The following is a 12820-nucleotide window of genomic DNA, read 5'->3' as shown; positions in this document are numbered from 1 at the left end:
GCTCCTATCATCCAGGAATTCCAAGGGATTTAGGAGCTCTATGTGAAGATCCAGGGTCAAAGACCAAATATTTGAACAAAAGGTGCACCTAGTGCTCTTATCACTTAGGAAATCACAAGAATTTTAGGAGCTCTGTGCCAGGAATTGGGGGCAGAGAGCAATATCTATATTTTCTATTATTTCACAGACTCCCAAATCCATGCCCTGCACTTGCTTGGCTTTTTAGCTCTGGGTCCAAATTTACAATAATCGGTTGGTTGTCTCACGGATATCCTGCTAGCACCTCCAACTCAACATATATAAAACCAAACTCATGATTTTCCATCCTATATCCATTCTCATTTTTTATATTCCTTATTCCAGCTCATCTTTCTGGTTACGAAAGCTGGAAAACTTAGTCATATGTGAATCATTCTCTCCCTCCCGTCCACTCCTTCAGTCAATCAGTTGTCTGGGCATGCTTATTTTACTTGCCTCTGCTATAGGCTCATTTATTAATTTATTCTGTTCGTTTGTTTAAAAATAATGATTATGAAGTATTTCAGTCAACAAACTAGTAATAGAGAACAACATCGTAATAATAGTGTACTCAACTTAGCTTAAGTAAAACTTGCAAAAACAAAGCCCCCTGGGAAACTCATTCAAATCTCATTCTCCTCTCCATACCAAAGGTAATCACCATTTAAAATTTAGCATTTATTATTCCTAAGCAAAATTTTATAGTTTTACTCCACATGTATGTATCCACATATAGTATAGACTATAAATTAGTATGTTGTTATACTTTATATAAATGATATTATACTGTTTCTCCTGCTATAATTAGCTTTTCTCATTCAGTATTATTTTTGAGATTTATTCATGATGAATTCTTTTTTCATTTATTTTAAATGTTATTTAAAGACTATACCATAATTTATTAGTCTTTGTGGATTATACTATAGATTGTGTGCATATATATACTATATATGTGTATATATATGCATATATATGTATCTGTGTGTATAATTGCATTTTTTACTCCACCTCTTGTGTTGAAATGGAGTGATGACATGGTGCAGCATTTCAACTATTTTAGGAGTAACTGAAAAATTCTATTCCTTCAAGGCAGGTAAAAACCATTTTCAATATTTTCTACAGTCTATCCAGCTTTCTCCCTGCCACCTCATTCTTTATTTTTTCCCTTTCCTCTTACCTTCTCTAACTAGGCCTTGGGTATGGTTGGTTCTTTTGGGAATAGTTGATGGATATGTCTGGTTTATAAGATTAAAGAAAAAAGTTCCACTATAAGATAGAGATTGAATCATGAAATAAAATATGAATACAATTCATGCTGAAGGTTGTTGCTCATCATTTAAGGACACTACACCTTAGTGGCATCAGGTTATTTATTTATTAGTATTGTTAAGTAAAGCTACCTCCTAAGTTTGCTAATTTACAACCAAGAGAATTTCTAGCATTCTATATTATTCCAAGAAAGATAATTAACACAATTCCTAGTCTTCTATATTTTCCCAAGACAGATTATTCACAAGGTAGATATACGTAAACCACCTTTTCTCAGAAAATTGCGACAACTGAGAAATCTGTCAGTGGACTAAGCTTCCTGGACTGACATGAAGATGACTTCAGAAGTGTTACGAATAATTAGAAAATTTAGAATACCCAGGGATGTCAATAGCCTGGATACAGAATGGGATTCCTTGAATTATAAAAACATCAGTCCTTTTGTACCATGGTGATATCATTGGTGTGGAGCTTGAATGAAAATGAGGGTGTAACTCATTTGGGAAAGGTGATCTTGAAAGAGGCGAACTATTATAAGGTCGAAGAAATTTTATCATGTGGTATTTATTGGTTAATTGTAATTTTTTATTCATCATTCATTTTCCCACAAGATAATTGTCTTGACAATCTCTCCGCTTAATATTAATTAAATATCCACAACGTGTTCAGTATTAGAGCATTCAAAATATATGACCCCGAACAAAAGGAGCTCACATTCTAAAAAGACTTGCTTCAAAAATGATCTTCCCTATAAATATGTACCTATTTTATCTACTTGTTTTCTTTTTTCTTTTCTTTTCTATTTTTTTCATAATGGGTAGGTGAATCTCTTAAACTGATCATTTAAGAAGGCTTGATATGATTGGTGAGACTGACTCATGTGGGTTTGAATCCTGGCTCTGCCACTTATTTGAAAATGACACTGAGCAAGTCCCATAATCTTGATGAGCCTCAGTTTTCTCATCTGTAAAATGATAAACCTATAATACTGATCTCCTAGGGCTGTGAGGATTAAAGACGTGAAGGAGTTAGCACACAGCAAAAGCTCAAAAATGTTGCTCTCTCTTTTGGTAGATTAAGAAAAAATAAGATGAGATATGACTTTTGAGGTATATTTTTGAGAAAGAAGGGAAGATATGAAATATGAAGGGGTTAAGTATACCTAGTCAATGTCAACTAGAATGCTTCTGAAATATGATAGTGATTATGTAAGTAGAACAAACTCGAAGATTCTTGAAATTCAGTGTAAACAGGTTAAAGAGATCCAGGGCCAGGTACAAGGGAGTCATGATCATAGCAACAAATGTTACACATGTTAAAGAGATATTGACTTATGTGGAACTATACAAAATTGCCACTTTTTTAGATAAAAAATGGTTGACTATTGGCAATTTCCTATGGTCCACTTAATAGATGCTCACCAGGGAAGGAAAGCAGTAGGGACTGTGAAGGAAAGGGCAGAGTCCTTCAGGTGAAGTGCACTTAACCCGGACGGTTGCTGTTTTTAATACAGAATGGCTAGGCTCTTGCAGATGTGAATCAAGCATTATTTAGTGCTCTCTTCTCTTTGCAGAAAAAAGGGGTTGAAGATGGGCGAAAGAGTTCATGCCAATGGGTCTATATAGACGTCTTGTAGGCCCTTTGACATTCATCAGTTTCCAAAGGATTTAAGAAAACTTACAAAAACACACACAAACAAGTGAGGAAATTGAGGATAAGGGAAAATAAAGTGACACCCAGATCTCCTGCTGTAATGTAAACAGGGCCAGCACAGAGCTTCCTCAAATCATCTTTGGAAAGGAGAAGTGTACATAATATTCCCATCCCTCCCTCTTTCCCACTCCACTTTTTTTCACTTCTGTCCTCCTCTTGAAGCCTCCCACTTTTCTATTCCCACCACCCTCCCCATCAGCTTATTATATGACCCTGTAATTTTCCTTTAAAATTTAAGTGTAAAATAGTACAGAGTTTATACTATTTACCCTTTAAAGTGATTCTTCTACTTAAATATGAGACCAAAAGATCTTACTGTTAGAAGAGATCAACCTCATTCTTGGATTCAGAATTTCAAGTCTTGTTTTTGCCTATCTGTGGTTTTTAGATCATTTCCCTGGAAGTTATATTGTTTGTACAATTAAGTTCCAAGTACCCATGCTGTTTTTGATCCTATGAGCACAGGTCGCAAGTATAAGTGCTTTAGAACTGAGATACAAAACTCTGTCTCTCAGAAATGGATTAGGAATTCTTTTCAGTTAGGGTACACAAAATCTAGTTCAGGTGCCTAGACGTTACAATCCCAACCTCCAGCGCAACTTTATCACATAAAATATAGTAATCACAATAATTGGAGCACTGGTTCTTGTTTCAGTCAGATATCTAATAAAAAGGGTATCGTGGACAGCGTTTTCACCTCTTGAATTTCTTGGCAATTAGATCTAAAGGTAAATAATAGGCAGGGATGTCTCTTAGCTGGCAACACACACACAAAACTCGAGCATTCCCCCCCCCCCCCCCCCCCCCCCGGGATGACAGCAAGATATCAAGGATGCCAAAGGGCAAAAGAGTGTTAACCTAATCCAATAACTGAAACGAGATTTTAAATTAAAGTATGACTAAAATGTTCCCAGGAAAAAAAAATACTTCGCTGAGGATCACTATTTTAAAAATGTTGGCAATCGTTGATGGGCTTTTTCAGATGTTTGACTTGTTACCAAGATGGTTAAGAAGCAGGAAATAATATATGTTTGTGCAGCAAAATGATTATCTTACTAGATTTTTTTTTTAAACGATTCTGCTCCTTTGAATATATATACATGCAGCGTATTAAATGAAATATACTCGAAGCGCCTATTTTGGTGCCACTGTCCAGAATGAAAGCTCTCCTCCTATAAGTGAGGTGAACTGAGGTTTCCTTTTTTGTTTTAAATGCCTGCCTCCGGGGTCCATAAAAGTGGGAGACGGCTGGCAACCTGGGGCTAAGGGGGATGGGAACGAGATGGCTCTGACTGTGAATCTAAGAGCCGAATGTGTGTGAGAGAAAATCCTCCTCCAGCCTCGGAGGGGGTGTCTCCCCCAATACCAGCTCCCTCCCCCCGGGCTCGTGGGGCGGGTCTGGTTTGCTCAGTAGCAGCAGCGGCCGCAGCAGCAGCCCCGGGGCTGAGCGGCGGCGGCCTCCTGGCAGCGCAGGGAAGCGGCGGCTCCGAGAGCGCGAGGCCCTGGGGAGATCCGGCCGAGGCAGCAGCCGGGATGGAGGAAGCGTCGAGTGGAGCCGGAGCCGCCGGGGTCGGATTTCCTCCCCAACTCGGCTCCCCTACAGCCTGGTGGGGCCTGCTCCGAGCGCCTGCGAGGCGGAAGAGTCCTGCGCCTCGGGCCTGGCAGCGGCAGCCGGCGAGCGAGGCGGGCACAGCGGGGTAACAGGCGAGCCGTAGCCGCTCTCGGGAACCTACGCCGCCAAGGCCGCTCATTGTCTTTCCCCTTCCACCCGGGGGGCAAACAGGAAGCGCGCTGCCTGGCCGAGCGACGGACGGGCGTCCGGGCCAATGCGCACCGCCGACGGAGAGCGTGGTGGCGAATGAGCGCGGAGAAGAGGGGCGGGACTTCCGGGCGGGCTGTCACCCTCTTCCCCCCTTTTGGGCTGGAGGCTCCACCTTTTGTGTTTCCCGCACAGTCAATCAAAATAGGAAAAAAAAATCCCCGGACCGCTCCGGCCGTGTCCGCCGCCGCTTCCCGCATCCTCTCCCGCCGCCGCCGCCGCCTTCGCTCCTCACCATGTGTAAGGCGGCGGGGAGCCCCGCCTGAGGTGCCCTAAACACACTATGACCGGTACGTAAAGCCGAGAGAGCAACCCTTGCTGCTGCCGCCGCCGCCGCTGCCGCCGACCACAGCCAGCCCGGGGCCGCCGCCGCCGGCCCCTGGCCCCGGGTGTGCGCCCGAGTGTCTGTGAGAGGCAGAAAGCCGCACTCCCCTCCGCCTCCCTCCCCTCCCCGTCAGCCATCGTCCACCCCGCACGCCCCAGCAGCGCCGTGTCCCGCCGGGCCCTGGGCGGGCGGCCCGGTCCGCCGGGAGCGCATCCCCCCGTGTGCGGGCGCGGGCGGCGGGCGGGCGTGTGTGAGTGACTGACGGTGCGAGAGGAGCGAGCGCGAGTGAGAGCGAGCGGCGCGAAGGGAAAGGGGAGGAGAGGAGAGGGGGCAGGGGCAGCGCGGGGAGGAGGAGGAGGAGGGATAGAGGAGGAGGAGGAGGGTTACAGGCAGCGGCGGGCGGGGGCAGCAGCAGGAGGGGAGGAGGGAGCCGCCGCCGCCGCCGCCGCCGCCGGGGGGCGGGTGGGGGAGGGGAAGGGGCCTCGGCCCGGGCTTTCGGAGTAATTTGGCCGCGGCCCGCGGGCCCCCTCCCTTCCTCCACCCGCCTTCCTCCCCACCCCCACCCCCCCGCGCTGTGCCTGCAGCTCCCGAAAAGCCCGTGAAACAAGAGGAAATGGCTGCCTTGGACGTGGACAGCGGCGGCGGCGGCAGCGGCGGCGGCCACGGCGAGTATCTGCAGCAGCAGCACGGAAACGGCGCGGTGGCGGCGGCGGCGGCCCAGGTGAGGAGCGACGGAGCCCGGCCTGGCTCCCCCCTCGCGCCGCTTTCTCCTCCCCTCGCCTCTCCCCTCCCTCCGCGCCTCTCTCCTCCCCTCCCCCCGCCCCGGGAGCTGCCCGCCCGAGGCGCCAACGCTCCGACCCCGCCCGCGCTCCCCCGCCCGCCGCCGCCTTTTTGTGTGTGTGTGCGCGCGCCCTCCCGGGGGTGGGATCGGGGCGGAAGGTGCAGGCCCGGCCCGCCGCCCGCCTGCCCGCGGCCGGGGAGCCGCTGTGCGTGCGAGCGGGAGGACGCGGGCCGCAGTCGGGAGGAGGCGGAGAGCGCGGGCTGGCGCCGGCCCCGAGCAGCCGGCAAGGACCGAGTCGCACTTCCTGTGCGAGCGGCGGCCGGCCCTAACCGCCACCCCCTCCCCTGTCTCCCTCTCTGAACCCGCCCATCGGGGGTAGGACACTCAGCCGTCACCGCTCGCTCTGCTGGCCGCTACCTGCAGCAAGATAGGGCCGCCATCGCCGGGCGACGACGACGAGGAGGCGGCCGCCGCAGCCGGGGCCCCCGCCGCCGCCGGAGCGGTAAGTCTCGCGCGCGGCCCGCCCCCGCCGAGGCCCCGCGCCCGCCATCCCGGGCCTGCGGCGCCCGCCCTCGCCGCCCCCGGCGCCCGCGCCTCCCCGGGACGGGCCGCTCGCGCGGCCAGGTCGCCCTTGCCTGCTCTCTGGCATGTCTCTTGGGAGCAGAAGCCAGCCAGGCTTTCTCTAAATTGTCATTGCGGCACCTCGAGCCGAATTCACTCCAAAATGAAGTCGGAGAGGGCGGGGGTAGAGGACTCCAAAATGGATGTTGGAGCAATTCACATCAGTGCTGAAAACTCCTTCGCTGAACACTACAAAATTTTCAAGCACAGCCAGTCCGCCATAGATAGCATCAACTACAGAGGCAGTGTCTTTAGTTTTTAGTATTTTTGAACCTGGATCTTTTTCTGCTGGAAGTTACTAGATCTTACTGATTTAAGTCGTAAATCGTTAAAAAAAAAAGGGGGGGGCGGAAATGAAGGTTTACCCTTTGAATTACCCTTTTGTATGCAGGAGTGAACACTTTTTGAGTGCTTTTTCGGTAGCCAATCTAACTTTTTGAATTTTAGTTTTTGCAGACTATTACTTAAATTTACAATAATTTTTCATATGTGAAGTAAGTGCAACATTTTATTAGCGACCGTTTATCGCTTTTTAATTATCGCTTTTTGAAATCGGCGAAATTACTTAGTACTTTGGTGTTTTGAAGTGGAATGTGAATACCAGTGTTATAAACAAAAGTGCATGTAAGGAATTGGATTTACGTGCATGCCAATGCACGCCATACTTACAGTCGAGTTTGAAAGTTACATTTTCATTTTATTACTGCTAGTCTGATGAGATGTGGTGGGATCCTTTTTGTAGTGTTTTTAGTGTGTCTGGGGTTGGGGGAGGAGCTGGGCAGTGTTATATGAGAGCTTAATACAAATGAGCTAGAAACAGTTTTTAAGGCTAATTGTGAATTTTATATTTGTTTGAGTCATTGCTGTTGCATTAGTTTAATATGTAGATGTGTTCACTTATTAAAATAATTGAAACCTCTCCCAATCATTTATGGTGTTTTGTTTTTTTTGAGGTGGATTTCAGGAAATGATTAGTGATATTTTGAGTAGTCACTGCAGACAAAAAAGTTTGATATTTGGTATAGTCTGCAGGAAATTCTTAGTATGTCTAGGCATTAAAAGTGAAGCTAAAGTTAAGCCAAATTGTTAAATATAGTATTGGTAATTTTGGTGCTTCAAAGCATACTGTAGAGCGATGTGAATAGTTTTAATGTCTTAAAAATATGGTTTTAGGTTTTGTGCTTTTGTAAGCAGATTAAAATGTAAAAGCATAAAATTATGTTGGTGAGAGGCATTGTTACTTTTAAACAAACTTATGGATCGGTTAACTTTTTTATGAACTATATGCCTCTAGCCCCACAGTGCCAAAACCAATTAAAACCACTGTATAAGTAAAATTGCAAAGTACATTGCTTCTATCTTCTTTTTTGGTTCTATCCCTTCTTGTATTTTCAATTAGAACAAAAAACTTTTTGTTACTGCAGTTTACCAAGTTTAGATATCAGTTTACTGATGGGGGAGGGGAGACGTGAAGGAGGAAGTTATGGGTGAAAAATATGTGTATGTATGTGTACATGTATATGTGAGTGTCAGTCCCGGGAATAGAATAGTCTCCAACCTTAGCCTACCATGGCTGTATACTTGTAGGGAAGTTGTTTCCATGCCTCTTCAGCTCCTCCTCTGAACTACCAAATTTCTACTGACCTCACATTTCCCGCCAGATGAACATGAACTAGAATCAGTGGGAGCATTTTTTCTTTGTAGGTTTGGTACCTGTGCATAAAATTTTTCACTGAGTAAGATTGGTAGGACTGGCTTGGATATGTTTTTCTTAGCAAATGAGGAAATTATTTTTCCAGTTCAAAAACTAATTTCAGACATGTACATCTTAGAAAATGAAAGAATTTAAGTGATTTCATGGGCATTTTTTTTCCACTTAAAAATGTGTTTAGATAATCTTACTTTAATTATTCAAATTACTGGGAGTCATGAGAAGTCTATACAGAGCTTTTTTTGTAGCTGTTTTTTTTAAATTTTATTTTGGAATGATTTATATTTACAGAAAAGTTGCAAAGATAGAACTGAGAGTTACCTTATACCCTTTACCCAGCTTCCCCTAATGTTAATATAATCATGGTACATTTGTCAAAACTAGAAATTTGTGAACCATACAGTATTATTAATTATATTAACAGACTTTATTTTGATTTTAATGGTTTTTCCACTAATGCCCAATTTTTGTTCCAGGATCCAGTCCAAGATAACCATATTGCATATAGTATTGTTGTGTTTAAAATCGTGGAAATATACACATACAATTCAACTTTATGCCAGTTTAGTTTGGTATTTTAAGATTTGAAAGGCATTGGAAAGCCAATCCAGCTGCACTGGAGATTTGCTTTAAATATTTTGAATTTAGGATTTGTTATAATATGATATAGGTTCATCCTGGATCCTGGTCAAGAATGTTGCATTACCCTTAGTACAGTGCTGAATAGGATTCCCAAAATTGATTTGATGGCAAGGCTCTTTTGTACGTTATTATTGAAAGGTGTGTAGTTAATTTTGGTAATACATCAGGAAATAGAAAAAAGACGTATGCAATATTAACTGGTCTAGTTTGCGTTTGTGTGAACTTGTGGATTGTTAATTTGCTTTTTTCATTTGTACCCTAGTATAATAAACTGCGCAAGTAAATATTAAGAAAGTCATTGCCTGATCTTCAGGTTAGGTTGTAAATTTAGTGTTCATTAATTTAGTACATAAATGTTGGTGAGCTAAAAAATGAATAATAGCTTATTTCAAAAAGAGGTTATTTTTGCCATTACTTAAAATAAGACCTACACTGTCACTGTAATGAATTTACTGGGTAATTGTTTTTATTTGAAGTCTATTTAAGTTCTTTAGTGTTCTTTGAAGAAACCTTTAGTACTTGTGTAAGAATAGTTCTTAGTTTGTTTCCACCTTAACTTTAGGCTTGTTCTTGTTTCTAGTTATACTCCTCCTTCCCTGCCCGTTTCTGGCTTTCATAAAGCCATTTGTGAGAACTGAGAAGTTAATAATCTTCTCCAAATACTGTGCAATAAGTGGTATGAATTTTTCTTTTTTCCTTTCCACAGGTATTATCTGAGACGATATCTTCTTTTCTTTTTCTCTCAATCCCTTCTCCCCTGCCCCCCAATTTTTATGCCTCGTTGCACCCGAGAATGCCCTTGTAATGAATTGCTATCGCAACGTCCCAGGACTGCTCTTGGTTGTGGTCCTCACCGTGTGATTATGTGTTTATATACAGAGGGAGACTTAGAGTATCTTCAATTAGAACTTTTTTACAATAATGCCAACTTCCATGTTAGGTGGTGTTTTATTTGTTAGTTGTCCAATAAGAATATTAGAGTTACTGAGGGAAAACACTAGTGGATTTTTCTTTTAGTGTGTAAGCTTATGTAGAGGGTTATCTTGAACGTAAACCAAAAACTAGTTCTTGCCTAGGTTATGTGTTTTTATGTCTCTCTTCTTTCTTTAGTGTTTCTGATAGCCTAACATCAAACAATTTTACAACTTTTTTTTAGTCTCAGATGATTTTCTAATTTATCCCTTTTCCATTTGGTATTTAGTGTACTTTATCTCTTTTAGTGGTATGCTGCTGATGAAATTTCTCTTAAAAATGAATGGGCTTAGTAGGCTTTGTAGTTTTGAAATATTTGGGGCTTATTCATTGTGAAATTCTGGAAATAAGTAGGTTTAAAATTGGTGTAGAGTTTTTCATAGAAGACTTTTAATATCTTGAGGTCAGTTTTATTGATTCATTCTTTCTGTCATTTTCTTTGCAGTGATTTTAAAGTAAAATACATTTAACTGTTTATTTAATAAATATTTACTGGTCTTTGTGCCAGGAATTTTGCTAGGCGTCTAATGGATGTTTTCAAATCTGTCCTCATAGTCTTAGTAATCATAATGATACCTTAGGATTGTAGAGTGGTTTATAGTTTATGAAGCTTAACACTTTCTATTAGTTCTTATGACCCTGCAAGGTAATATGTTGCCCATTTTTAGCATAAGGAAATTGAGTCCTTCTCTAAATCACACAATTTAGAACACTTCCACAGTTCTAGGTAGGAATAGAACTCAGTTTTGAGTGCTTTTCTTTCTAGTGTAATATACTCCCCTCCCCAAGCATAGTCTTAGATGAAAGTCCAGTAGTTTTCTGATTCAGTGTTTTTCCCTATTCACTTAAAAAAATTAATACTTAGTAAATTTTTCAAAACTGTAAATTGATTTCACTAAAAAAAATCCTTTTTGTTGCCTGTTTTTTTTGCTTAAATTATCTGTGGCGGGTGCCCCCCCCCGCCCATCCCTGGCTTGTGCTTCATAAATATTTTTTATATATGCTTGTCACCTTAGGTTTATTCAAAAAAGTTCAAGTACAAAATGATTTTTGTCCTAGGTTTGGGGATTTCCCTTCATTTAATGGCCTACATTGTTGGGAAAAGTGGTACTACAGTTTATTTTCATTTAGCATCTGGAGAGAGGGTGCTTGGGAAGTATTTACTCAGACTTGTCATTTGAGTAGTTATATTTATTTTCAAGTAATTTCTTGACTAGAAAGCTGTTCACTGATGGTTGAATATCTGCCCTTATTTCTGCTTTGTTAAAATAATACATTAGGGGCCGGCCCCATGGCATTATGGTTAAGTTTGTGCACTCCGCTTCGGCGGTCGGGGTTTGCAGGCCCGGATCCTGGGCATGCACCTATACACCGCTCATCAAGCCATGCTGTGGCAGGCATCCCACATGTAAAGTAGAGGAAGATGGGCACGGATGTTAGCCCATGGCCAGTCTTCCTCAGGAAAAAGAGGAGGATTGGCAACAGATGTTAGCTCAGGGCTAATCTTCCTCACAAAAAAACAAAAAACCACTTTTGATGGGTGCCTGGCCTGGTGGCATAATGGTTATGTTCGTTTGCTCCGTTTAGGCAGCCCCAGGGTTCGCCGGTTTGAATCCCTGGGTGGACCTCTGTGCCACTCATCAAGCCATGTGTGGTGGCGTCCCACATACAAAATAGAGGAAGATGGGCACGGATGTTAGCTCAGAACCAATCTTCCTCATACACACACACACACAATACTTTAGATTCCGTAGATTTGACTTTTTTTTAAAGATGAAAAAGGGACAAAATGCCAGTATTGTAAAATTAATTTGTATCTGAGATGCTATATTCTTTGATATAAGTTGAATAATTGTAAATTTATTGCTGGTCAGAAAAAATTCAGTCAGTTCTCCCAAGATGAGTGCTAACCTTAAGAAGATAAGGAGTGGATTTTAGACTTCGTACTTTAGTGGAGATTTCAGTATAAAGTATAGATTTAAATATCTTTAGCTTATTCAAAATGCCGAGAGACTGACATGAAACATGAATTTTTATTCTAATATTGGTAAAGGTGACTTAAGCTTATAATTTCTATGCCGGATAGAAGTTGAAGAGTCACATGTGACCTGAATGTCTGGTGCTTCATTTTAATAATTTGTTTAATAAATTTAAAAGTTTGTATTTAAAAGATAGATTATTTTAGTTCTGGCCTAGACATTTGTGCTGGATCCCACAGTTTCTCTGCCTTTAGACTCTTCTGCCCTTGTTTCAGTCTTCTTCACTGGGCCTTAGTTTATCTTTATAAAACACAGATCTGATTGCACTACTCACTCGCTTAAAAACCTTTTATGGCTTTTGTTCACTATCTGCAGGATAAAGTCCAAAATCCTTAGCAGGATCTACAAAGTCATTTACTACAGATCCTGATAAAAATGTCTAGTCCTGTTTCCCATTAGTTTTCTCTATGAATATGAGCCTTTTGTCGATCCTCTCTTGAACTCCAAACTACACATTATGCTTTAGAGTTTCTTTTTGTCTGTGACTTTATTGTTTCTGTGCTTTTATTAATGCCTCTATCTCTATTTTCTAACTGCCTACAGTGAAATCTTAAATTTTATTTTAAGATTACTTTAAATATCTCTCATGTGAAATCTTTGTTTTTTCAATCTTCTATGTTCCCAAATAGCATTTTGATCATATGGCTGGTGTACACCACTGTTCACATAGTAGTAGCGTGTATGTATGTCTGCTTGGATAGATTGTGAACCATTTGAAGAGAGATTGTATAACTCATGGGCTTATTTATGCCTATTTCATCTTGGCAGATATGCTCAAATGTCTTGAATCGAGTCATTAAACTCTGGTTCATCCATTGAAATATGTACTTTTCAACTATGCGTTGACGTGAAAATTAGGTAGTGAGTTTTTTAAAGAAACTTGTAAGATCTTCTGGTTCTACAATATTTG

The 12820-nt window shown here is 42.4% G+C and overlaps 1 protein-coding gene across 2 annotated transcripts in view; it reads left to right on the top strand.

Annotated features, from left to right (window-relative positions):
* The first annotated feature begins 5018 nt into the window (after positions 1-5018).
* The window catches only part of SP3 (Sp3 transcription factor), a 53985-nt gene continuing 46183 nt past the window's right edge, over positions 5019-12820 (top strand). The window contains exons 1-3 of one of the 2 annotated variants that reach the window (XM_058549276.1): positions 5019-5109; positions 5729-5865; positions 6305-6427. In XM_058549276.1, the coding sequence (XP_058405259.1) occupies positions 5103-5109; positions 5729-5865; positions 6305-6427 (267 nt within the window). In that variant the 5' untranslated portion in view covers positions 5019-5102. The remainder of the gene's footprint in view (positions 5110-5728; positions 5866-6304; positions 6428-12820) is intronic. The other variant, XM_058549277.1, reaches the window with a different exon arrangement.

The sequence above is a fragment of the Diceros bicornis genome, chromosome 10 (assembly GCF_020826845.1).
Source record: "Diceros bicornis minor isolate mBicDic1 chromosome 10, mDicBic1.mat.cur, whole genome shotgun sequence".
Taxonomy (NCBI): Eukaryota; Metazoa; Chordata; class Mammalia; order Perissodactyla; family Rhinocerotidae; genus Diceros; species Diceros bicornis.
This window is presented reverse-complemented; position numbering and strand designations above follow the sequence as displayed.